This window comes from Fukomys damarensis, unplaced genomic scaffold (genome assembly GCF_012274545.1).
Source record: "Fukomys damarensis isolate Sample0158 unplaced genomic scaffold, DMR_v1.0_HiC HiC_scaffold_32, whole genome shotgun sequence".
In the NCBI taxonomy this organism is placed as follows: Eukaryota; Metazoa; Chordata; class Mammalia; order Rodentia; family Bathyergidae; genus Fukomys; species Fukomys damarensis.
In genome coordinates, this window is record NW_022900944.1 from 9,799,236 (window position 1) to 9,827,074 (window position 27,839).

The following is a 27,839-nucleotide window of genomic DNA, read 5'->3' on the forward strand; positions in this document are numbered from 1 at the left end:
TTTGGTTGGTTTTTTGAGACAGGGTCTCATTATGTAGTTGAAGCTGACCTGGAACTCACTATGTAGCCCAGGCTGGTCTCAAACTCACAGCGATCCTCTTGCCTCAGCCTCCCGAGTACTGGGTTACAGGCACACGCCACCATGCCCAGCTCATTCCACAATATTATTACTGCTTTACTGTTAAGGAACAATAAATACCATAATCTGCTCAAGCAGTATCTTCTGCCATGTGCCCCATCTTTAAGTGGGCTGTCTTACAATGTATACAGGCTGAGAACAACCCTAAATACAACCTCAAAATAAGCTGTTTCTCTTAACAAGTACGTAGTTACCTCAAAAATCTTGTGGCCAAAGTGGCTCTTAAATGCTCAGGTCCAGAAACACAGGCTTGAAACCACCTTATTTTTAATCACCATTCAGACTCTGGGTTTTAGAATACAAACGGCAGCTAAATTCTAACTGAAGAAAAGGAAATGAGCAAAAGGATGCTTGTTTTTTGCCAAATGGCTAAATTTTCTTACTTAACTCACTTTCCAAATGTGAAAACTATTAAGAAATAAGGGGTTCTGTGAGTAAATTTTCAGTATTTAAGTTAGCTAGGAAAAGATGGCACATATTGCTTCTCGGCCTTTTGGCTAAGATCAAGGGTGGAAAAGACGGGACAAACACACACAAAAAAAGCTTCCATTGACTCACAGTTCTTTGCTTCCCATCTACAACAAATAAATGATTTGTTGGACAGATACATAACCAGTGAATTTAAGTTCCTGTTAAAATTGTTTTCAAAAAGTACAACAACTAGTCTAATCCCATGAAGCAATAGCCATATTTTAAACAGCCCTCAAAACACAAAAGAGTATCCCATATCTTTTCCCTTCAACAGACTAAATGTAATCAATTCCGTCAAAATATACACTGAGGCATTCACAGCAGGTTAGATATTTATCAGAAGGTATCTGACATAACACAAAAATACATGGTGGATATTATAAAATCTTTGGTCATCCCTCATTTGATATGTACAATATACACTAATCAACAAGAAATCTGTAACTAACATTCCAAATTGAAATTATTAACACACAATGAGCATTGGCATTAGGAATGGTTTAAAAAAGAACTGGGCATGGTGGTACATGCCTGTAATCCCTGCACTTGGAAGGCTGAAGCAGCAGGATCACCACGAGTTTGGGGCCAGCTTTGGTTACATAGTGGGTTCAGGGCCAGCCTAAACTACAAAGCAAGACCTTGCCTCAAAAAAAGAAAAAAAAAAAAGCAAATTTTTAAAATTGAAGAACTTTGGTTAGTGCAATGCGAAAGAGTCCAAATTCTATAAAGCCAGAAGTGTGAGGTGTGGCCATTATTTTACTTCAATCCATTATAAATAAAATACTCCTTTCACCTTGCCAAAACCTTCTGCCCAATTTCTAAACAGTGACCTCTTCTGAAACAGTTTGGGTAAAATTTTTACAAAAGTAATATTCCTACTTAAGAGAGAAATGAGGAAGTTCGATGAAGTGGGATATTTTTCACATGAGCAAGACAGAAATCCTGCCAGTACTCAGAGCCAGAGCCCCTGGGCTTATCAGATGGTGTGGACATGCCTTTCATTAGCTCCCTTTTGTGATGCCTATATTGAGAATGCCTCAAGGAATCTTTCAAGTGCAGAAATACTCATTACTGATAAAAAACATACACTAAACCAAACAGAAAATTTTAAATTGGGGTATTTTTAAAATCTGGAGAATTTCTGTAAGAGTTATGGTTTATTTGGTTATTCTATCAGACCACTATACTATGAGAAAATAGTACAGAAAATCTCAGCTTACAAGGTCCACAAGAGGCTGAATCTTCATCTACAAGGAATACAGATTGAACAGTGAAGTCCAAGCTTTATTCTCTAACTCAGATATTTACAGTAAATCCCATGTTTGTTTTCTACAAAAATTTTAGTATTTTAAATCACCCATAAATCATCTGTTCACAGATTCCATACATATCTTAAATACTCCTGCAGAAAGCAGTCTTAAGTGGGCAAAGCTGATATCTGTCAATTGTAATATATTTTTAATGCTTTGTAGGATTTCTCATTGTGCATATATGCAAAAGACTAGCTGTCTTCCTTCAGCAGGTGGCAGCAGATGCTGCCAGAGGGCTAGTGGAGTTCCACCATTTGCAGGCTCAGCAGATCTGTGATACTGCAGGCAGCTCTGGAGCCACAGGTGGCAGACTGTAGCGATATAACATGGCACTGGGAGGCCACTAGGCCATCTGTCACTGTCAGGATGCTGGGTCCCATTTTATGCACTTGTTTCTGCTATGGGGCTAAAAACGGCTCACACAATTATGTGTTAGGTTTGGGTCCATTAAGCAAAACAAATTCCTTGCCTTATGATTCTAATGAGTTTTCAGAATGGTCTATAACTTCTCACAGATAGATAACTCAATGTTCACTAAGAGATTCTAAACTCAAGAATACACAACACTGGGCAAATGACTCCTCTGGGACCAGCGAAGGACCTACAGGCAATATTTAGACCTAACTGAGCTGACATACCTGGTCCCTTCAAGGGCATGCTAAGATAGCCATGACAAAATTCTGTCTGGCCCTCTGCCTTCTAAAAGAGCCACAAGCTTTAGAGAGTCACTAATGTAGGTGCACCTAATTACCTTTTGCAGACCCGTTCTAGTTGCTTCTTACCCTAGCCCCACAAAAGAAAAAAAAAAATCAACATGTAACAAAATTCCAATATCCAAGATTTCAGCATCGGATGAAAAATGAAAAAAAAAAGGGGCAGAACTCATAAACCAGAAGGGAAAGCAGCAGCAAGAAAAGGGGGATGCCAGTTTTGTGGTGGGTAGCAAGGGGTAGAGATGCTTGGAAAACCTCCCTTGTCAGTACAATGTAGGTACACAACTACTGAATGCCTCTTCCAATTTCTATACCAAGGCATCAAGTTGGTACTATGGGGCTGCTGTACTTGGGGAAAAAGGCTAAAATTAAGGGTTGGCATCCCAGAGAGGCCATTTCGGTCTCTAGACTATAGCTACAAAACTTATTCTGCCTTTTTTGGGGGCCCCAGGGCATTCTTGTTATCTCCTCCTACCTCTTTATTTGGCCATCCAGGAAAGAAAAACAGATCACCTAACTCAGTTACTGAATGGCTCTGGAGACTCCATAGACAGAGGTAGCAAGTATTAAGGGCATAATATAAATGAGTAAAATTTTAAATAACCATAGGCACTACCAGGGAAAACAGTATCTTTTCAGCAGAATCCCCTCTCCTTGCAAATCCAGCAAAGCCCCATCATACAGAGGGTTGATTAAGCCACCTCTATGCTAGTCACAAGAGCACTGGGGAGGAATGTGACTTATCACATTGATAAGGCTGCTGCCTTATCACTTCCAGAAAAACAAGCCAGATCCTGCATCCTAGTGAAAAGGGCCATGATGGAGTAGGATGTGCCAAGATGCAGGGGCAGGGCCTCTGCTGGCCACCCTCTCTTCACTTACTGATGGTAGGAGGTCGGGGAGAGCACTAGAGGACAAGGAAAGAAGGCACCAAACTAACAGAGTGCAGACTGCTGACACCGCCAGAGTGGAGCATTTTATCTCCTGCCAATTGCCCCCAAAAGCCCGGCACACTTGCTAGGGACAAACTCTGGAGACACAAGAAAGGAAAAAATTCTAAAGAGAACTTTTTTTGTTGCAGCTCTGCAAATAGAATGGATATTAACAGTGTGCTAAACTATATCTGGTTTCAAAGGGCAGCAGAGAGCCCCCTCCTAACCCAATGATATGAGAAGATTTAGAAAAATATGAAGTCCAAGCATTCTAGATGAAGGAAGGACATAAAGGAAAGAAAGACAAGAAAGATTCATTAAGGGATGAAAAAAAAAGTCTCAATATGTCCATCTTAGAGATGGCTAAATTCACATCCATAGAACTTTGGGCATTAAAACTGCATTGCAGTGCTTAAAAAAAAAACAAATAAATAAAAAAGGGAATGCAATAATGGCTTTTAAAAGGAAACAAAAGCAAGATCTATCTGGGGGCTGTGAGGGCGAAAGAATAGCAAAGGGCACCGTCTCAGAGGTGGCCAGGTGGGAGCCTACAGCTTTCAGTAGGCTGACTTCTTCAGAGCTCTGGATTAAGGCTGAGTTCTACTTAGCAAGCGCAAGGAGCGCTATAAGGACAGTGTTTGGGAACCACATCTCATATTAATTCCCTGCTGGTACACGGTGTCAGTCATTTACACTGCAGTCGAAAACCACAGCTCCTCCTGCTATGCAGCAATGCTTACGCTGATGGGATTGGAGCACCAATCATCAAGACTGTCACAGGAAAGGGAGTTTTGGTTCTGCTGCAGTTTCTTCTTACTCAGAAATTCTTTTTTCAAAAAATTAATATATTTTGGAGACTACTAAAATAAACAAGAAATATTCTTTAATTACTTTACATTGTTTAAATGGAATTTGACAAGATGTTTCTTTGCTAACAAGACCTGTGATTCCACATGCTCTCTAAAACCTTAATTAAATTTAGAAACATTTTGACTTTACACTGTCAGGGCTGAGGAATACTGCAGAATGCACCACTCACCACTGTCACCCCAGGTACAGAAAACATGAAACACTGCTTAGCTGGTGTGACAAATACATGCAACAGAAAGAGAGAGGGCAGGATCATTTTTTCTTTCCTCAAAAAGAAAATGCCTGAAACTGACAAGGAGCTAAAATTCTTTCACTCAGTCTAGTCTTACAAAGAAGAAGGGGTGACCCTCCACTGTGGGACCCCTCATACCTACAGTAAAATGTGTGATCTGCTGGAAAACACTTCAGAATATTTGGCTTCGTACCATCTCACAGCAGATAAATATGACAACCTTGCCCAGCCCAAGAGATAAGCACCATATCACCTTTCACACCAAGCCCACACAGCAGACCTAAAAGCACAGCTTGCAGGATAGATCATTATCTGTAAGTGTTTGTTTATAAATGATAAATTTATAAGTGCATATCACCTGCAATATAAGTCTAAGAAGACTCCAAGCACATCTCATTCCCGGCACAGCTCAAAAGGAACACCTCCATGTAGCTAAGGAAAGACAGACTGCTGAAAACTCAACCCATTAGGTCAATCACCAGCAAGCCTACAAACAGAAAGAATGGAGATGGATATAGATAGTGGTATGACACAGCACAGGGTTGGGAGTCAAGTGGTCTGGATTTATGGCAAAACCAACTGCTTTTCAATGTATGACCTTGAAAAAGTTATTTAACTGCAGTAAATCTGTTTTAATTAACTATAGGATGAGCTGGATTGTTTTACATAAACTCTAAGGTCAGCTCCATAAATCCCAAGTCCAGAAGAGATGGAAACAGGTGAGAAATTGGCAATACCATTACTATTATGATTACAGTTCACTTGCAAAATAATCTACATCTCGAGCCACAAGAGAAATACAATAAACTATGTTTCTAAGGCGTATATATATATATAAATTAAATTAAACCCAAGAAACAACATATGTGTATACAAATGCCAGGTTCATTTTGCCATAAAAATGTATATAGTTCTTCATTTTCTAAAACTCCAAAGTGGAAGAAGTTTCTATACTATCAAAGAAGAAAGCACAAAGCAAGGAATTTCAGTGTTAATATAATTTCTTCAATACAACAGTCAAAGCCATCTAGATAAACTCCAAATTCAGTCAAGGAAATATCATGACTTCTATCTTCTAATAATAAAAAGTAACTGTAAATTGGCAGGGCAGTGCTACTAAAGCCGTCTTCAAACTCAACTGAAGGAAAAGAACTCAAGCGGTCCACTTCTTATCACAGTGCTCCTGGTGACGCCATTTTACCCCTTTCTCACTGCCATCTTAGTGCCACAAAACAATTCCTAGCGGGCTGGCTGACATGCTTGCTTATCTACATTATGGTACTGCCACAGCACTCAAAGGTTTAATAAGAAGGTATTTTCTGCTGCAACAAAAACCAGCCCCTGAATCTTTTGAAATTTTAGGTAAACTAAAATTTCATGAGAAAACCAAAGAGTTTCTAGAATGAAGAGAATCTGGAATCTCCTACAATTATCAGGAAGGACAGCCTCTTCCAGCAACCAAACTTGAGTAGACCATGGTGGAGGCAAAGAAAATAGGAAGCAAATGGGTCTCTGCTATGTCTTCAGGGTACCTAAAAAGGTACTCAGGACACAGCTTCTTACAAAGCCAGCAACAGAAAATAATATCAGGCTCTTCAACTGCTTTAAAAATTTCAAAGGAAGGCTTTGTAACACTCCTATGCCATCCAGCCAAACATTTTATATGTAAGCAAAGCTGCAGTTAAAAGAGTTCTAATTTACTACCTAAAACTCTTTTAAGGTGCAAGCTTTGTTAAAAATCAAGGGAAAAGAATTCCTTTGTACTCTACCATATACTTAAACAAATAATATATTAAATATGCCCCCTACGGTAAAAAATTACATTGAAACCTAAGCTTTTATGCTGCAAGCTAATATTAGTACCATGGTTATACTGAATCTTGTAAAATTCTAACCCAAGGCTTATGAAAACTGAATCTTCCTATTGTCAGAGAAAGGGCTGATATGAAGAAAACTGTTCTTTCTCTAGTTATAAACACCCATTAATTACAGAAAACAGCTTTCAGTAACCAGGATGAACAGCACCTAGTGCAAGACCTAGAATAGTTGGCAATATAAATTTGATATCAAGTTAAAGGATTCTCAGATACCAGTTCTGTGAACATTCAACTCCTAAAACAGCCTCTAATTTTGAGCCAATTCTTCAAGGTACAAATTACTGTTGAATGCACTTACTATAAATCCTTCGGGGTTTAAAAGATAAAAAATTCTTCAGCCTTTAAAAGATAAACATACAAATTAAAGTTAAAATTAACTTGTTTCCTCTTAATAACAGTAGAAAGGAACAATGAAATAAGCCAGGTCAAATTCAACTAATTTTAAGAATCAAAATTTATAAGCTTACAATTACAAACAAGAGTTTAATATGAATAGCTTTGAAGTCACAACTATTAATTAAGCAGAAGGCACTAAAAATTATCCTCATGAGTGAGAGCGAAAGCCTCAATCTATTGATCTTTGAAGACAAAAATCCTATTTTGTTAAAACATTTTTAATGTATTTTAATCAGCAATTATAGGTCATTAACAACAGCATTTTCTTAACAACAACAGACAGCATTACAACTCAGCAATTGTTTTTGGAATGGAAAATATATTCTTTTTTATAAAAGACAGTGAAAACAAGCTTCAACTCTTAAATTTACCATTCAGATTTCTTTTTTCTCTCAAGTGTCATTTCCATCTGACTAGTGATATATTTATACCTCTCATTAACTTCAATTATTAATGAATAATTAATTTAAATCATTTGCTAAAATTACTCATAAAGCTCAAGAATATATAGATCACATCTGGTTCTTAACATACACCTTAAAAAAAATACATCCAAGAATCTCTGGGCAACACCTTTCATATTTGCAGAAGCATTTATTTAAAAGTCTATTTTGCCCATTCAACCAAAAACAAATTTTCAACGTCTCACCGCTATATGAGAAATACTTACTGTAGACAAAAGGATTCCATTTTCTTTCTGGGAATGTTCTCCACCCTCCTACAGAACTCTTCTGTACAGTGTGCAAATTCATTTTCTTAGTTTTATAGTAACAAAGCTCCTGTACCACAGACCCTAATGTAAATGAAATGGCCCTGCAGCTGCCTTAAGAATGCAGTTCACCTCGACTATGATACAGCTAATTGTTAAAAATGGTGGCTGAGACATTTTCCATACATTAAATTAAGGAGCTCTGATGAAGGCGCTGGCATCCACCCACTTCAGACAAAGGAAAATAATTTGCAACTGTACCAAGGCACGGATAATTGAGTCATCTCCCATACAGGGTCAGTGTTAGAGATTTCCTCCATCTTTACAAAATGCAAACCACAGCTCATTGTCTCATCTCAGAAATCAATTCTTTGCAGTGCTGCACTGGGTCAGAGTTTTAAAGAAATCTTAAGTCATGGGCAAATCCAGACTTCTAGCACTGAGAGAAGCCAAATTCTCACAGTTGCTCTCCCTTCCTTGAGCAGCTCTCCATTCCCCACTTGACAGCTCCTCAAGCCTTCCTATTGTTAAGAGTAAAGAAAAGTCCTACACCTCTGAAGGGAACTGCTAAATCCCTAGGTGAGCAATTTCCAAGTCTGAGCTTCTGAAAGAGATCCAAACCTTACAGGTCCCACAATACAAATACAATGCCTTGGAATAAAAAACTGAATATATCATTTTCTCTCTGTCTCTCTCTCTCTCTGTCTGTCTCTCTCTCTCTCTCTCTCTCTCTCATAGTGTTTTTTTAAAGGGAAGACAACAAGTCACTTTTTAATGCTGAAAAACATTTTTCTCTGATATTAAGGTATTAAAAGTATTATAGGCAATATTATAATTTTATTCCTTTCCAAATAATGTTTACACGACTTAGGAGGTTTTCATTTCACTTACACAAATTACAAAAATCTAAGCTATATTTTTAAAACTCACACTCAATTGAGGCTGAATTTAAGAAATAAAAAGTACCTTAAACTGCCAACTAATGATAAGACTTAAGAATTAACTTCTCTACTATTTCATTCTTAAAGCCTAACGCTAAAACACTTCCTGTGAGAAATTCCAAATATTTCTAATTTTCTCCTAATCACCAAATACAAGTAACTAGATTCCTCAGTAAGGTATCCTACACACACACACACACACACACACACACATGCACGCACACACACAAACGCACACATATAGTAACTCACCTACAATCCAAAAGAATTGGTTTTAGCAAAAAAGAAATTCCATTTTCATATTTCACATCATAGAAGAATTCTGCACTTCACATCTCTTAAAAATCCTCAAGAAAGTCCATATACTCCCTGCTACTTAAAGATGAAGTCTGAAAAAATCCTAAATAATCAATTATTTAAAGCTTTAGGCAAATACCTCTCTGCCACACCCAACAGATTCTTTTAAAGAAAAACATTACAATGGCAAGACACAATTATGAAGAAGTCTCTGAAGAATCAAGTACTTTTCCCATCAAATGAGTTCACTGCTTCCAAATGTAACTCAAAAATTTAAACAAATAAAGACCTTGTCTTTCACAGGTACTGCAACATGCGGTCACTCTATTTACCAGGGTGAATGTGTTTTTACAAAACACAGGCAATCCTACCTGCAGCTCTCAAATTTAAGGAGTTGCAGACCAGTTGATGCTGTCAGTCACTGCAGCTCTTCTGTATCTTCTTATGTGGGAAGAGCACTGTCAAACCAGCGCACAAGTTTTTCCCACCCTAAATTGTTGGAATTGAGGGGTGGCAATAGGAGAAGGGAGAGGAATAGCAAGTGAGAAAGGAGAGAAAGAGAAGAAGAAAAACCAAAGAGAAAAGAACAACCCCTCTGCGAGTGCTGATATGACTGAAGCACTAAAGAGTCCAATTAGACAATGAGATTGCAGGGCCCTCTTAAAAAGGGTGTACTGCGGCCCCCAGAGCAGAGTATCATCCTCAGAGGTGCTCTATGCAAATTCAGAGAAGTCAGCTATCAGTTTGAAAGCGCAAACTGATGGGAGTAACAGTTTATAGGTTACAGAAGGGTATTTTATTGTTAACGGAATGTACCAACTTAAGATTTAAGAGGGGGAGAGACAACATGTAGGGAAGAAATGCTATGATACTCCCCCCCGCCACCAAAGCTATTGCAATTACTCTGATGTGAATTTTTGATGACTTCCGACATCTTGCATGGTTAATAATCGCTTCAGCTGTCATGTTTGGTTAACGTGGAAAATGCATTTGCTGCATTGTGATGCAGTGCTGTGGCCACAGATTGTAACACCAGTTGTGAAGCTGGTCCCTTAACTGAGCAGCAGGAATTTGTACATGCCATGATGCTAAAATAAATGATAGTTAAAAGATCTGATACAGCAGCAGATAGATTGTGCCATTTTATTCTACAGAACGTATAGATCCAACACACAGCAGCATCTCAAGATCACTGTGCCCTTGTCAATTGTACTGTCCTTCAAACAAAGCAGTAAATTCACCATCTTAAACGTTTAGCTTCTTAGTAGTTAAAAGATTTTGATACTATTTAAATAACTTCAGATTAATTACAGCTTTGAAGAGAACAGAGGTTATTTGCATTTCAGGAATATACAGCCAATGAAACTGTCAGTGACACAGGAAAATGCAGACCTTCTATTAACATATGCTCAGCTCAACTGTCACTTCTTTGTACAACATTTAGGGGGAAATACATGATGTACAAGTAATGAATATTCTTATTCTATCGTAATGGTTTTAAAAGTGGCCCATCAGAAAGGGATTCTTTTCCCTGCATGATTTAATGTATAACATGAACATTAAAGATTTACATTATAAAATACTGGCATGCTTTTAATTGTCACAAAAAATTCAATATAGCAAACAACTGTGCAATTATTGGGAAACTTGTAAAAAAAAAGCAAAGATAAAACCATACTAAGACCTCAGCACCAGATGATGAAAGCAAGGCCAGTCAGGTAGGGGCCACCATTACAGAGCAGATTGCAAAAGAAGGATCAAGAGAAAGACCATTCTTTCTTCACAAACCAAATCTGCAGTATCAAATCTGTTGGTTGAAATCCAACCCCTATTTCTACAGAACCTGAAAGATACATAACACTGTCCAATTTCAAAACATATTTTTATATAATAATAACATCTAGAATTTGGCTATTTAAGAATTGTTTCATCTACTGTCATCATTTTTAAGAAGCAGAAACAAGTTAAGGACTTTGTTGCTTTAAAAGAAAAACAATTCTTATAATTAATTTATACTTTTTACATCAGAATTTTTGCCAATTAAATGCCCAGAGATATTTTCTACATTTCTGACTTATAAAAACAAACAAACAAAAACAAACAAAAACTTCAACTAAACCAAAAGGAATGAACACAGGAATTTGCTGGTGCCTGAACAGTAACAATGAAAGAACTTATGTTACTAACATAAAAATCAACTCATGAATTCCTTTGTTTTATTCACTGTGATATCATCCAGTGCATAATGTGGAGGTTCATGTGTTAACAAATGCTGTAAGGCTGAAGAGCTTTCCAGTTTTGTTTCTTACCCAAACTTAAAATTAACTGCACCAACAGTGCTATTTGGTGCCATACCAGATGTCACAGGAGTTGTGAACATTCAACAATTCAAGCTTTTTTTGTTGTTTCAGACCCAACACAAGGTACCACCAATAGCTTAGAAACTGAACAAGGAAGGAAGGGAGGGAATGTATGTTGAGGGTAAGCTTTGAAATTAACCAGGCTCAGCTTATGCTCCAATTACTGAACAAAAGACAATCCTGGGGGACCTCGCTCTGAATCACTGTAAGAAACAAACTCTTTTGTTTCTGATTTAAAAAAAAATACTGTATTGGAGCATAGTGGATATGCAGCAATAGGAGTCTCTGCCTGGGGAAGGAAGGGACAAGAAAAAAGAACCTGAAGACCCAGACGTGGTTACAGTCAAACCACATGACTGACGTAAAATCTGTTCCTGAGGGAGCTACGTTTCACAATAGGGGAGAGAAAAACTTTATTTAATTTTTAAAAATAACCTCCCTAAGTTTGTTAAGATTTTTTTTCTTTTTTAGTAATGCCACCAAATAGATTAGGGTATTTCTTTATGTCACAATAAATCTTAAACCAGTTCGGCTTCCTTCTCCCCCCATTCTCCAGGAAACAGGCTGGGTATGGGGTTGCATAATATTCTGGCTGCAAAGGAGCGGAAGGGATTAACCTGTCTCTGGACCAGGTGCCTGAATGAAGAGGTCCTAAAAACAACCGAGGTATTTCTCTACTTGTTTTGTCACTAACTGAACATAAAGTGATCCATTCTTAAATGTCTTTTAGGCAGCCCCCTGTTTAATTTTGCGTGTTAACCTTACACAGGCCTAAGCATCAAAAATTAAAGCAAATAGAATAAGGTAGAAAAGTTTTTATTAATATAAGGGATTACACAAATGCAGACTTTATAGAATAGAAAATAGAATACACTGAAATTCTATGGTTTAAGTGGAACTGGAACAATTGCCAGGTAAAGTCATATTCAAGTAAACAAATGGAAAGCTCTACAAGTACACTAGGCATACACGGGACTTTACCCAGAAATCATAATTTTACAGATCCATAGTGGGCTCTGTTCACCTGCGAGGTTCACTGGGCTGCTGGGAAAAACAAGTAATATTACTGGTAGGTATGCACTTTTAGGGTAAAGAATGAGAGGCCAAGGGAGGTTGGGTGATTACTGCCCACCCTCAATGCCCCCAGCTTTGCAAAGCACAGCTGGGTCCTAGTTCCCTTTCTAATCAACCATAACCCATCTACTCCTGGCTCTTCTTTCCTCCTACACCTTGGTTCCCTGCACCATGCCATACATTTCCCCTTCCACACATTCATTTCACTGCCACAACTCTTGCCTTTAGGCCAGTGTCTCTAGGAAATTCTATTAGAGCTGTTTTCTGAGCAGTGCTTCTTAATCTAAATGTAAATGTTTTGGAGGGGGATTTCTATAGTGAAGTTTTGCCAAAACAGCAAAAGCTGAGTGAAATCTCAACTCTCAATCTAGTTAATCTCTCCAGTTTCTCAGCCTGGACCAAAAGTACCAATCCTTCTCCTTGCTCCCAAACCTCAGGTTATTTCTGAACATTCTGAAGCCCATCAAATACCAAGTGTAGAAGATGTATTACTCTAAATGTTTCTCACACATCTTTTCCTCCTTGTCCTGGCTACCTCCCTGGTCTTAGCCATCATCCACCTTTTGACTTATTACAATTGCTTCTGAAGAACAGGTCAGCAGGTAGCTTTCTACTGGCCAAGCCAACTTCTATAAGCATTACCATACCCTTTCTCCTTTTTTCTTAACATTTACCTGCTCCCAAACTTTCAACTGTACCTGCTATCCACACTCCTTTATTTGGCAATCTCCCTGTCCCCATCTGACACTGCCTCCCTTACAGACTGACTTCTTAGGATATAACTTCTGGTCTCAGTTCACTGGCTTTGGTCAGGTCACTACTCCCCCATCCTTCTGCAAGCATTTTTCAAGGCCCATTCAGGTCCCAACCTTTCCAGGAGGTCTTTTCCAACCTTCCCTCCTCTGAACTTTCACAGCATTTAGTATCTCACATCATTCCTGTTCCATTTTGCCTATCACTTGTAGGAGTGTAACCCTGTTCTTTAGGCAGAAGACAAGGAGCTTCCTTCCAGAGGGCAATGTCCAGATTTATACTTAACTCTAATTCTCTTAAGTTCATACCATAGTGCTATCCTTAATGGATACACAAGAAACTCACCTCATTTTTAGTGTTCACTGGGCTCCAAATAGGTAGATGCAGATAAGTACTTAAGGGGGAAGGGTGCTAAATATTACTTTCGCTTGTTCCTTCCAATCTCTTCAACTTCGTGAGACAGTTCCAAGCTTAGGTGATAAGATAGGTGCTACAGTGGTTCTTAACCAATATGGAAGGCACCAAATTCTTCTTTGTGACTAAGCATAATGACAGTCAGTATTCTATTCCCAAAGTCACTACCTTCTCACAACTCACCTACAACCAGGGAAAACAAGAAGATCCTGGTCCTGGCCCAAAATCAGTGGTGTTGCATTCATAACCCATCTGTCCTTACGAATCAGCTGGCAAAGAAAAAGGAATCTGCGACTTTGCAGCAGATATTTCATCCCATCCTGAATGTTGTTTTGAGGAGGAACACTAGATACAGGCAGTCAATAAATAAATAATTTCTTGGACTGGGGATGTAGCTCAGTGGTTCCCACTAGATACAGGTAGTCAATAAATAAATAATTTCTTGGACTGGGGATGTGGCTCAGTGATTCCAACCCCTGCCTCACAAGCACAAGGACCAGAGTTCCAACCCTGGTACCAAAGCAAAACAAAACAAAAAACAAAAAAACCCAACAATTTTGTTATGTCTTTATTTTGCACTAAAACAAATTAAGGTTTATTTTGTCTTGCTCATACTCAAGCTAGTTTCCCCAAGGTCAAGAGAGAACAGTGAAAAGAAAGCTCTGCCAGCTTGCAGAAGCAGATGAATTTCTGCTGCTCCACAGTAGGGTTCTTTCTGCCTTTGCTATGACTATCAACCAAAAAGGGTGACAACAGTGCTTATCAGTTTGCTAGAAACTTAATGCACCTGGGTGAAAATAACTCAGAAGATTTTCACTTTAAAATGTTTTCCAGGGCTGGAGATTTAGCTCAGTGGTGCCTACTGACCTCCCAAGCACAAGGTCCCAAGTTCAATCCCTGGTACCAATCAATCAATCAAATAAAATGTTTTCCAGTAGTAGTTCCCCAGTAAAAGAAGTTATTAACGGGCCTAAAATGGGATGAGTACACAAATACTCTTCCAAGGCAATCGGTGCAGTTTTAATCAGATGCCCAGGTCTGAAAAACAGAATGAGCTCTTTTTCCTGTCAGTCAGTCAGCCTCCCCTCTGCCTCACTATCCCCCTCTCAGTACCATGCAGACTGCAATATTCAGAGAGAGGAAACAAATGAGACTTTTGGCAAGAGCCAACAGAATGTGTTTAGTTCTACTGCAATAAAACAAACTAAATGAAATAATAAAGTTTATGAAGACTCATCGAATTTATAGCCATAAAATTTCACAGGAAATTCATTCTCCTTGTGGCAGATTCAGAAAACAAGGCTTACAGAAATTCAGATTCTGGCCAAGGTCATTCAGTGACCTGGGCCAGGTTCTGGCTTCCTTAGAGTTCTTTACACAACACTATGTGACACTACCAAGAAAAACTGTTCAGGAGGCCCAGACTTCATGGAATATTAAGTTATTACATGGGGTACAATGATAATTGCAAAATAACTTGGCTTCTAGCTTGCTAATTCTTGTTACCAATGTACTTTACACAACAGATGTATTTCTTGCCAGGCTGAGTGTAAATAGAATTCTTTCAAACAAAATCTATTTTAAAATTAGTAGAGAAGCTGTTATGCGAAGTAATACTGAAGCTAAACATTGTCCCAAGATTTCTTTTATAAATCCAAATATACAGAGTTTAGATCTCCTTATTAAAGTAAGGTCCATCAACCTGGGGTCAAAGCAAATACATAGAGTGCCCACCTACCATGCACAAGGCCCTGGATTTGAGCCCCAGCACTGCAAAAAGAAGAAAAAAAGAAAAAGCAGAGAGGAAAATCTTAGCTTTCATGTAAATTTTTGCTGCACATACTTATTTCTGCTATTAGCTGAAGAACACTGATAAGGCCAGATACTGGTTCAATATAGACTCCTCAATAAAAAAACAAGATCAGTAAAATTACCCAAGCCTCAACAACTTAAACAAGAGTAAAAGAACTATTATTTTATTTTAGGGGGCAGAACGTCATATGTACTAACACATACAAAATATAGGTTCCTGAAATTTTTAAAGAAAAAAACTTGTAGTCAAGTTTTTATTTTCCTTTTAATCTCTATTATAAAATTAAATATTGCATTCCTCAAAGTAATAAATAAAATTTGGTACCAAGATTTAATAAAATTATATTCAGGGACCTAAGAAAAAACTGTAAAATAAAAATAGCCAGAGTAAAAATTATGAGAAATAACAACAAAATGAATGTGGAACACAACCCAATGATGCATTATGGGATGCTGGTCCCATATGAAGAGACAGGAAAAGGAGGGGGTTCCCTCCCTTTCCTAATTTAACAGTTTGGGAAGGACAAACCACCACAGCAGTGGGGGCAAAGCCTTTTCTCGGGCCCCATAAGCTCACACCACCTAATAAATAATGTTCTTGCATTGTGCCCTTGTCATCTTTAAAATAGGAACACAGGAAGGAATCTGCAATTCTAAAACTTTTTAACAGGCTGATTAAAAAATCTGCTTCTGCTGCACTGTTCTCTCTGCAAGCTTTCCTGCAGGGGCATGGTGGAAATGATTTTAAAAACAAAAGTACCTTTTATTCACATGCTTCTTAACAATAGGTCCTCCAGTAAACTACTGAGGAGACTAAAATGCTTCCAGTTCTGCTATTTTACCACCTCACATCCTAAGTCAACACTGGGGTATTTCAAGTAGCCAAATTCCATCAGTGAACCTAAAACAATGAAAATGTCTTATGGGTAGAAGTCATATCAGTGATGGTGAATCTTTTAGAGAGTTCAATGACACAAACAGCTGTGGCACATGTGCCATAGGTTCACCACCACTGGACTTTACTATATCCATTTTAGTGTACTTAAGGCATCAGATTCAGGAAAAGTGCTCAACAGAACTGATTAACGTACAAGCTGTTAAAGGATCTCAGGCAGAAATTTTAGAAATGTCTATATAACTACAGACTGTCAGCCTCTTCAAACTACAGTGCTTCTGGGAAAATTATCATTTAAAATTTAATCAGTAGTTCTTCTATGAAGCTACCTATATATTATTAGAACTCTGGTGATGTATCCCATAATGGTACCTACACATAATTTCTAAAATCAGAGATAATTAAGTCTTGTAGAAAGTACACTGAAGTTGGGAGTCAGAACAAATGGGTTCCAGGCAACTCTCTATTTTGCCTTGTGCCTCAGTGTCCTCAGCTATAAAAATGGGAAAATACCCCCCCAAGATCTCTATAAAGTAAAAACACCACTTACACCTTCAGCTGCCTACATAGCAGAAATGTTCTTCAAAGCAAAAAGAAGCCATTTCAAACACTTTCCAAAACACAGGCTGCACATTTTAATATATTTTTCAAATATGCAGACTGATTTAGACATTTCCAAGGAAATACTTTATTCTGCCTCTCTGCTTTCTCTCATGGCATCTGTTGTTACTAGCAGCTAAGGAAAAGTAAAATCTAATGTTATTAACAATAAACCTAGGATTCTCAGCACTCATTTAATGGGGGGCAAAGGGGAGAAACTGGATAGAAAGAAATAAACACAAAGGTAGCCAAAATGAGAATGAATGAAGCTGGAGAGAAAGGCAGAGGAATTCAGGGTAATGGATAAAAACAACAAGTCCATCTTTCATTTCTCCTGGCTCCTACTGATGGCAGACGGTGTATTTAATCTGCTGAGAGACCAGATTTAAGGCCTCCTTTTGGCATAGTCCATCCATGAATTATTAACATTTACAGAAGCAATAGCACATCCGCTCATAGCAGTCAGAGAAGATAATGATGATTAACCAAGATGGGATTATTAATCCCCCACATCCCTTTCCCCTTTTTCCTCTCCCTCCCTCTCTACATCTCCCTCTCCTTCTTCTCTCTCTCTCTCTCTCCTCAAGCTACAGCCTCAGTATCAGATTCACTACCTCCACAGTGGAAAAAATTATAATTGACAAATTCTATCCTAAGTTTTTAGACATACATTTTATTGATTTTGTCCTTAACGAAACAGAGATAAAAACAAAGATGGTTTTACGGATACAAACACTTCAAAGATAAACTGCTTTGCGGGCTGATTTGTCTCAAACAAACCAACTAGAACATTGGTGAAAACAGATACATATAATTTCAGCACTGCATCTGAGGCCAGCCTGGGCTACATAGTGAGTTCAAGGCGAGCCCAAACTGCATCGTGAGACCCTGTCTCATTAAAAAAGTGCATATTGAGGCCAATTTCCAAGTTTTTAAAAATTAAACAACTTTACTTTGTAATTAAAAGGGAAAACTGAGTTTCCAACCAGTTCTCTTTTATTTCCTCAAAATCCCAGATTTAATGATGCCAAGTCATTTATCCCTCAGTTATAACTCAAAGAGGAGAGGGCATGCCCTCTAATTCAGTCAAAAGGTGCCCAAGTTATAAAAGAAAAGCATAGAATGTCTTTGCAACTAATGACTACTCCTCCTCCAAACCCTACAGCCTCTGCCCAGCTCCCTCCATAAGCAGAACACTGCACCAACCCCTGAGCCAGATTCTAATTTCAATTCTTGTGCCAGGACAGTGGTACCAGGTGAATGCTGATGGTCACTTATATGGAGTGCTTAACTGTGACCTGCTCTCACACACTCAATGCCACCCCTGCTTAGTCTTTTCTTCTTGATTTGTTCCGTTAGTTTACATATATTTATAAGAATCAATTAGTCCAGAGAGTAACAATTTGTACAAAGTGTTAAATGTTCTGTTGAATGTCAACCATGTACTTTTAATGCTGTCTCCTTAGAAGTGAATAATTTTGATATAACTTATTTTCGGTATTCTAGAGTACACATAAAGTTGAGATCTTTGTCTGCATCTTTAAAAACCAAATGCACATAATACCCTTAGACAGCCAAATCATATTATACGATCAAGATTTCAACATTCCGGCACACTGCCAGAGCTTAATGGCCAGTTAGACACTAAGTAAGGAAATGGGTATGCATTAAACCCACAAATAAGTCAACAATCAATAGTTCAGTATTACACTAAAAATTTGATGTGCCCTTTAAATTACTTGAAGCATCATCCTTCAAACCCAAGCTCAGCTTCAGAAACAAAACAAAGAAGATCAAGCAAGAAGTCGAACACAACCTATTTTCACAAGCACAAAGCCTTGGCATTTTGAAACTAAAAGCTGCTCCAGGATTTCAGAAAAATCCTTTACAGTGTACCTGTAGGGCAGCAAACCTGAGAAATAATAGGCTGAGCTTTAGACAGTAAATTAAACTGACAGCTCACCAAGCAGAAAACTATGGCAAAAAGTAGATAAACCAATGAAACAGATTTGGCCTTCCCTCAAAACCCACCTCCTCCCAAACCCAGCAGGAGTTTGTACCAGGGTTTAGAAAGTATGCTCCCACTCCCCCTCAATCAACATCATTTTACTATTACGCTCATGTAAATAAGAACAATGCCTACCATATCCGTTTTTAAAAAATGTTCATCTTTCTCTGGCATTGTGGACTTTCTATTTCGCTCTTAATGTGCAATCAATTATACTATTTCATATTTTCACTAGTCTTCCTCCTTCAAATACAATCTGAAAATTCACTCCTTTGCTAAAATGGTCTTAGTCTAAATGGAATTTAAAACAAAGGAGTACAGTATTGAATTCAAACCAACAGATTGGCACAAAAGTCTGGCACAACTAGCATCTACAGGCCTTAGGTTCCTCATCTGTGAAATGGAATTAGCCTGTGATGGCTGCTGATTAAAGGAGGAAGCCTAGAAAGAGCATAGTGTAGCATCTAGACATAATTAATGTTCAATAAACTGCAGTCTTGCCTCCCTGATGACATGTGGGATAAAACAGAAGACAGGATTTTTAAATTCTCTTCAAACCATGTTTCCATGCACAGGGAAGGAGGACGATGAAAAGAAGAAGGCAGGAAGGAGGCAGGCAGGCAGAACTACTTAAACTCACACTACTCTAAAGTATAGTTGAAAGAGTTCCGTTCTGCAAATAGTTTATTCCCAGTCTGCCACAGATAAGTACAAAAACTGAAAACAAGCAGTTAGAAACTTCTATAGCAACCCGATAAAAGTAATTTTCTCTCTATTGAGTCTAATAAAAAATATCAGGGCTTGTATTTTGCATGCTTTTTATTTCATTTTTTATAGTAATCCATTTTTATTGTATTTTTATAAAAGAATCTCTCAGTCTAAGACAAATTTGCGGGTGGGACCAGTTTGAGAAGTACTGATTCAGTGAAAATACCTTCTGAATGAAAATACCCACCACCACTTTCTTCAGCACAAAGACATATGAGGCAGCTTTGGATCTCATCATAGGACCAAGTGTTACTGTAATTTCCAATAAACCTTCAAGGATCCAGAGGGCCCTGCTCATTTAGAGACTAATGTTGTTGAGACAAACTGATATGCTTCGTGAATAAGAGACCCTAACAGGAGAGGATATTCCCAAAGACTGCCGCACCAGTACATTTGGAAATTAAGTCATCATAACCTTCTCTGGCTGTTTCTACTTGTCCCTAATTCAGCAACGGCATTTAAAAGCAACAACAACAACAATAATAATAGACGAAGATGAAGAAGAAAGAAGAACGGAGGAAAATCTTGTCTATAATTTGCCTATGCCATTCAAAGAAATAAATGCAATTAGGCCATAACAATAAAAATCAGCCATGAAATCCACACTCTCACATTCTGCAGACTTGATCCACCCCTTTGTTTTATAAATTAAATAGCCCAGTCCTAGTTGTAAATATGTTTTATAAGACAAGGGTTCTGAGACATTTCTTGGCCACTGTGTCACACCCGGCCCTGCTCAGCTGACTTTGCTGCAGCAATTCCAGTGCTGCAGATTTATGCAAAGCACAGGCAGGATTCTGCTGACTGCATCTCGGCCTCAGAGCCACTCCACAGTGAGAAGCAGGGCCTGGTTTTTCTTCCTCTGCGATAAATAATGTGGCCTGTGCACTGCTGCTGATCTTGTGATCACTGCGGACCAGCAGCTATTAGAACTGAGGGCTCCACCCCAGCACAGCTGACAGCAACCTGAATTTAGTGAATTCATTCCCCACATCTGAGGTACAGGTACAGGTACAGGTATAGGCTGAGCATTTATGAAACAGAAAAAAAAATCCTTTAAAAGAAAGCAATATGTACCCCACCCCCAACCCCAATACTGGGTATCAAATACAGGGCAACTGCTCTACCATTGAGCTACCCCATCCCTTTTTCATTTCATTTTGAGACATAGTCTTGCTAAGTTGCTTAAACTGGCCTTAAACTTATGATTCTCTAGCCTCAGCCTCTAGAATAGCTGAGTTTAGAGGAATGCACTATGGTGCCTAGCTTGCATGGGTTCTTAGTTTAGGTCTTGTCACTACAGAACGCTGCCCTCCTACCTCCCAGCTTCTTTTAATGGTTCTCAACAAACAACAAACAAAAGTGACTGAAACCATGCTTCTCCCATCAGAGCCCCTCTCTCAGTTTCTTCACAGAACATGTACTTGTGGTGGAAAACACTCACCACCTAGGACCCAAAGTTCTGTAACTAGCGAGCTACTCTTTGCAACTACCATCAATCAAAGGAGCCACATTAGGCTGCAGGCCTGAAAAGCTCTGTATCGAGCATTCCAAAACGGAAATAAGAGATCACAAAGAGCTGTGGCAAGCAGATCAAAGTGGCACACCAGGTCAAGGGCTGCCATCTGAGAATGACAGACTGATCTACAGTAATGCATTCAATATTTGACAAGGCTTTGACCACCATTTAAATCACATCTACTACAATATCAAATAGTTCAGCAGATAAAAACACGCCTATTTCTGGTTCCTGAAACTAAGCAATTTAAAGATGCCAGACTAAAGATGACAATATATTTTCCTCATCTCCAGAGTGCTAGGGCATCAATAGATATTGGCAGATTAAAAGAAAGTTAGCGAAGGAGGGAGGGGATTACTCAACTCCAGTTCAAAGGCAGCACAGCCTGTCCAGTATCTGAAGAGCTCTATTAAAATGTTAGATAAATATTTTAGTTATGGGCTTGTTCCAAAAAACTCTTAGAGAACCATTCCAACTTCTTTCTTAAGTTGGTAATTGATATTCTCTCATTCACTTCAAAATATAAGAAATCTCTGAGAAGACAAAAAAGCCTGTCATTTCCTGCTTGCTCCGACAGAATGCATTCAGCATCCATTTACTTGCTTGTTCTGAAAGCTTGGCATTCAAGTATGTGTGAATGGATAAATAAAAGGAGTGAAATCTTATATCCCTGGCTCATATAAAAGTAGTTTTTCACATTGTCTATAAATCCACTTTTATTCCAAAGTTACCATTTTTAATTCCATTCATAGAATTTCAATATGCCATCAGACCATGATGCCTACCGTTTCTCTTATCATAAACAAGCAGAAATCTTACCACAGTAATTAGCATGAGGCTATGAAACAAGATGGCACATTAGCCTGTCTCTATGAAGACACTATTTTATTAATTTTTTTCTTTTACTAGCTCTGAGATTTACACTGGGTTAGGGTTTAATGACAAGGAACAGGAAGTACTGATAAATATTAAGCAGGGGTAGTGTAGACAACATTGTGTTCACATTGAGAACAAAAACACATGGCAAAGCTCTTGTCCCTAAGACTTGGACAGAGTGAGAAGTGTATCTTTTCTACATGCACTTCAGCTACTACACCTGAATCTTGGCCTAAAAGGTACTCAGTGCTCCAGGAAAGGACTTTGGATGCAGTGATAATCATATTAATTTGCTAGTGAGCCACAGCCCATTTATAACTATAGGCTGTGTTAAGCCTAGGAGAAGCAGTTGCTATAAGCTGAGAGGGGGAAAGATTTAAATATCCAGTAAAGTCCTCTACAAACTCAAAAGAAAGGTTACCATGAACTTCCTGCTGAGTGTCCTAGGCCACAAGGAATATAACAAAGTAGGTAAACACGAATGCTTAACTAAAAGCATCACAGGTTATATGGAATACTCTTTTTATTTTTATATTATGTGAAAAATTTAGCAAAATATTATTCCTTTAGTCCACAGTCTATCAAGACAAAATTTATAATAATCCAATTTAGCCTGGATCACCATTTTGTTCAGAGTCACACTTAAACATATTAAGAGCACGAAGACAACATTTCTTATAATATTTCTCAATTGTATAAATTCTCAGTATGCAACAGATGCAAACCATATGAATGAACTGCAGCTCTTCCTTGGATGTACTACAGTAGCTCTGGTAAGAACTCTGCTTGGTACACACACTTAGCAGTTTCGGTTTCTAGAAACAGATAAAATGACAAATGCATTTATTTTAAAGTAGTCTTTGAAATCAGACACTATTTACCCATTCAAACTGCACTTTCTCTCAACTGATTTAAACTAGGAAAGGTTTATTGTACTTTTTCCTTTGTATTACTATCTATCTAGTAATATTCCTGAAGAGATACTATTAGCATACTAATCATTCTAGACAAATCTGACCCCTTTCCAACTAACTGCCATAGGATTTCTGCAACCTGTTCTCAAATAACTTGCTGGGCTGGGTGTGATTATGTGTGCCTGTAATCTCAGTACTAGGGAGGGTGAGATAGGAGGACTGCTATGAGATTGAGGACAGCCTGGGCTACATATCGAGTTCAACATCAGCCTGCACTATACAGCAATTCCCTGTCTCAAAAAACAAAACAAAACAACTTTCCAGTACTACAAACACACAATTAGTGAACAACACAACTACTCTTCCTCTTTGTAGTTCTATATGGCAGAATTTAGACAGCAACACATACCTCAATTCTTAAAATAGGAAGGCTGAGCAGTCATACATGCCTGTCAATCCCAGCACTTGAGAGGCTGAGGCAGGAGGATCACTGCAAGTTTGAGGGCAGCCTGTGCTACACAGTGAATTCAAGGCCAGAATAAACTATACAGTGAGATTTAAGTGATACGAATTTAAGTTATAAGAAGTTACAAAACAACTGATTCATTTTTATACTTACCAAAGCCATCTAGTTTCTTCTCATTGTTTAAAAACACAAACTAAACATGATTTGAATGTACTCTACATTTCCAAGGACAGAAAAATAAAAGTAATAACAAATATTTTATTAGACACAGTACAGTAAGCAAATCAAGTTTTTAACAAGTTAATTACAATTGTACCATTAATCTTACATGTCATAGATCAGTTTTCTTGACTGCTTCTCTTATGGTTGTATTATCTCTGTGTAAGACTTCTTTTTCTCTTTATTCATGTAAGATGGATTTCCACTCACATATTTAGGCACATTATTAAGATTTAAAATTAGGTTTTTGGTTTTGTGTTTTTGTTAGAAGGGGCTACATTTTCACTTATCTAAGATTAGAGCTAGCCACTACTAAGTCAAGTCCAACAACATAATCTAGAAATCTTTCAACTTTGTAAGGGAGCATTCAGAAAATTCCTTTTCCCTAGGCAGTAAAGATTATTATATTTGGAGGCCATGGTAAGAAGATTTGAGAAGACTATGTTAAGAGGTGCCATCTAAGGAAAGCCAGAGTGTCAGACTACGTGGACATTCCACAAGGGCTGCTTCAAGCTACAGGACAGTGACAAGCAAAGGCCTAAGGTATAATAGAAAAAAGAAAAGGTTGGCGGAAGCTGAGAATATATACACACAAGGCAGCTCTTCCTATCTTGGGAAAGTGTCACTATTAATCTTACTTATACTTACCCTAAAAATGATATATTTAATATCTTATAAAAAGCAGACTACTTCTGTTGAAATGTCTCTAGAGAAATTTCCCTAATAGGAATAGAAACGTGTATCTGTAGTCTCTGTTACTTGCGCATCTGAGGCAGGAGAATTAGTTGAGCCCAGGAGTTTGATTTCAATCTGGACACCACAGCAAGACCCCATCTCCAAAATAAATAAATCTACTTCAAACATATGCATAGTGTTTATTAACCTGTTCTGAGAGAGTAACTAGTACTGAACTCTGAAATCAGATGTAAGTAGTCAGTCCTATTTTCCAAATACCCAACAGAGAATACTAAGATCAGAGGCTTGGTTAAGGTATGCAGTCAGTACAACAATTAGCAATGGATGTCTTATCCTGCTACTCCATACTTCATATAACTGTGAAATGGAGTTAGACTTGAAGAAATTTTATGATTTACAGTCGAAAATTATGAAATTTCTTGTGCTTCTAAGGGTAGTGTGTTGAATGCTTTCTCCTAGAAGACATGACCAAATCCTAACTCCTACACTTACATATGTTATAGTATTTGGAAACTAAGTTAAGATCTCAAGATAAAATCACCCTGGATGTAGGATGGGCCCTAAATCTGATGACTAAAGGGGAGATCTGACATAAGGAAGAACCTGTGAAGACAAAGAATGAAGCTAGAATTATGCTATCACAAGCCAAAGAATGCCTAAAGCCACCAAAAGCGGAAAGATGGAAGATTCTCCCCTAGAACCGGTGGAGGAAATACAGTGCTGCCAATACCCTGATTTCAAATTTCTGGACTCACAAATTGTGACAAAATAAATTTCAGTTGTTTTAGGCCACCAAGTTTGTAGTAATTTGTTGCTGCATGGGTAGGAATTTAATATGGTAAGCACAGCAATAATATTATTGCTTTGGTCTAATGCCATTTGGAAATATTATAGCTTAATGCTGGGAAACTGCAGCTCCAATTCTTATGGCTAGTTCAGGCTATTTCTGCTTAGCCTTATTGAAATATACATGCAATCTAGTGAAAAAGCCCAGAACATAACTGAACTATGTAAATTTATACTTTAGTATTATATAATACATTTCATCCACGGTACATTAGGTCTGTTCAGAGCTTAGTAAAGATGTGCAACCTATCCTCAATATTGTTTTTCCAAAGACAAAAGTGAGCAAGTAGATCTCATTAAGAGGCCTTATACCCAAGTATAAAATCACTTTGAAAAGATTAGTATAGTCTTTTTAGCTGTATGGTATTACATCATGGCTCCTTACCTCTATTACAAAAATTTGTAGGCCTCTGTCATGATCATTTCTAATAAATAAACTCAATAAACATCTAAAAATTATAGTACTATCATTCACACATATATTTATGTGGATTTTTAAAAATATACTATTGGTGGCCACAGCAATTTTTAAAAAATGCATTCTCAATGCATGCCAACGTCATTAGTTGGATGTGGCGGCACACACCTATAATCTCACTCAGCACTTGTTCAAGGCCAGTCTGGGCTATATAACTTAAAGGACAGCCTAAGCTACATATAAAGACCTATCTCAAAACAAAAACAAAAAAATCACTACTTATGACAAACAAAACAGTAATAACAAAAACCCATATTAATTTCAAGCCCCATTAAAAAGTGAAAGAAATATAGTCAATATTTACCAAGCAGAAAAGACAATCTATACATGAGATAACACCTTTTCAAGCTTATACGTAATGCAAATGATGAACAGTAGTAGAAAGTCCTGTACAGCACCTGCCAAAGGCATTAGCACTTCTTTTTTGAACTACTTTAAAGATCTTACAAACTGACAATAATTTTACTTGGACTGATATTTGGCACATGGGATTAGGGTGCGTGTGTTCTCATTTCCACAAAATGCACTGGTTGAAAACAAAAGTTTATATAGACAAGTCCATCACATTTATAATATGTGAATTCTATTTCAATAAAGCTATTAAAATAAATGGGGAAAAGTGACCATCAGATAGTATATCTGACTTTTCTAAAAAATAAGTAACTGAAAATTTTCAATTTTACTCTTCATGGATAACCAACACATTACGAGAAGAATTAAAAGGAGATCACTTAATTCTAAAGATGTGAACCAGTTTGGTATCTACATTTGACTATACAAGTCAGACAAGGACAGAATACTACCTGATGTGCATGAAGTTTACGCACAGGTCAACAATTTAAAGCCTCCAATCCCTATTGATAGACTTGAATCCCCTTAGATCAGGCCAAATCCATAGCCTGTTAGACCTACGCTACATTTTCCCCCCTCTTTAAATCTTTGTTAGCAAGAAGACAAAGTAAACAGGACTTACTTCAAAACTACTTGAGGTCTACATGTGTAAATACCAAATAGTTTCGAATAATCTGCAATAATACAGAAGATCCTAATAAGATTACTGACAATGAGAAATGGGAAGAAAGGAGCTAAAGGTGTAGGGAAGGTGGGATGGGTAGGGGAAGGGTAATAAGGGAAAAGAAAAAAATGTGAGATAATGAAAAGATGGAAATAAAATGTTTGTAGATGCGGAGGGGAGGAGGGGATGAAGGGAGAGCAGGGACAAGGGAAAAAATGAGAATCAAGACCTGTCATGCAGAGGTACAAGATCCCAACAATGAATGTAACTGTACTGTATCCCTAAAATGTACCAATAAACTCAATTAAATCTGAAAAAAAAAAAAAAACTACTTCAGGTCTAGATGATAAACTCCCAACTAATCAAAACTTACCTTGGACTGACCATTTTGCATTTTTCAAGCTATTCTGTAAACTCTAAGTGAGAGGTGAAAGTACGAAATGGAAACATCTTAACTCTCGGAAGTTCAAAGATTTCCCACATAGGACCAAAACTCAGCCATACTCATTCAAACTTAAGAAATTCTCTTTGATGTGATGAGCATGCGCTGCTAGGAGCCATCTAATGAAGGTGCTGAAAAGGGTGTTCTTGAATTAAGCAGAAGGTTAGAAGATATGATCACTACTACTTAACGTATTTATAAATCTGTCAATATCTCAAGGTTAAAAAATGAATATACTATATCAGTATAAATGTACAAGGTACATTACTGTTACTGAGTAGTCCAAATAAATTTTCCAGAAATGCCAAAGCAAATTAAAAACAAAAAAGTTTTTCAAATAAACAATTTCTTTGGAATTTTCTTCTTCTTTTTTTTTTTGGTACTGGGGATTGAACTCGGGTCCTTGCACTTGTAAGGCAGGCGGCAGAACCACTGAGCTAAATCCCCAGCCCTCTTTAGAATTTTCAACATTAAAAACAACAAAACAACCAATCAATCTTTCAGCCAGTGCTATATCTTTTCATACTATTAGGTTTGCTCCCAAAAAATATATATTGATTTTTCAAATTATTTAAGCTCTGTCCTATTCACCCCATCTCATCTCTGTTTACAAGTACTTGTTTATAGAGCATGAAACAACTGCACTGGATGGGCGAGGGGTGGCTAAAAAATTTTAAGTATAAACACCATTTTAAGATTACACAGAGGGGCCGGGGATTTAGCTCAGCGGTTCAGTGGCCTGCCTTGCAAGCGCAAGGACCCAAGTTCGATCCCCGATACCAAAAAAAAAAAAAAAAA

General features: G+C 37.8%; 1 protein-coding gene across 7 annotated transcripts in view; it reads right to left on the reverse strand.

The window, feature by feature from the left end:
- The window catches only part of Nup93 (nucleoporin 93), a 114,194-nt gene that overhangs the window by 52,588 nt on the left and 33,767 nt on the right, over nt 1–27,839 (reverse strand). Inside the window, exons 1-2 of one of the 7 annotated variants that reach the window (XM_033757858.1) lie at nt 9,258–9,656; nt 5,025–5,153 (exon numbers count right to left, since the gene is read on the reverse strand). The exons of 2 other annotated variants lie outside the window; for them this stretch is intronic. In XM_033757858.1, the coding sequence (XP_033613749.1) occupies nt 5,025–5,063 (39 nt within the window). In that variant the 5' untranslated portion in view covers nt 5,064–5,153; nt 9,258–9,656. Of the gene's footprint in view, nt 1–5,024; nt 5,154–7,609; nt 8,234–8,841; nt 8,959–9,257; nt 9,657–27,839 lie in introns of those variants that run through there. 4 more of the 7 variants (XM_033757857.1, XM_010638940.3, XM_033757860.1 and 1 more) reach the window with 4 other exon arrangements.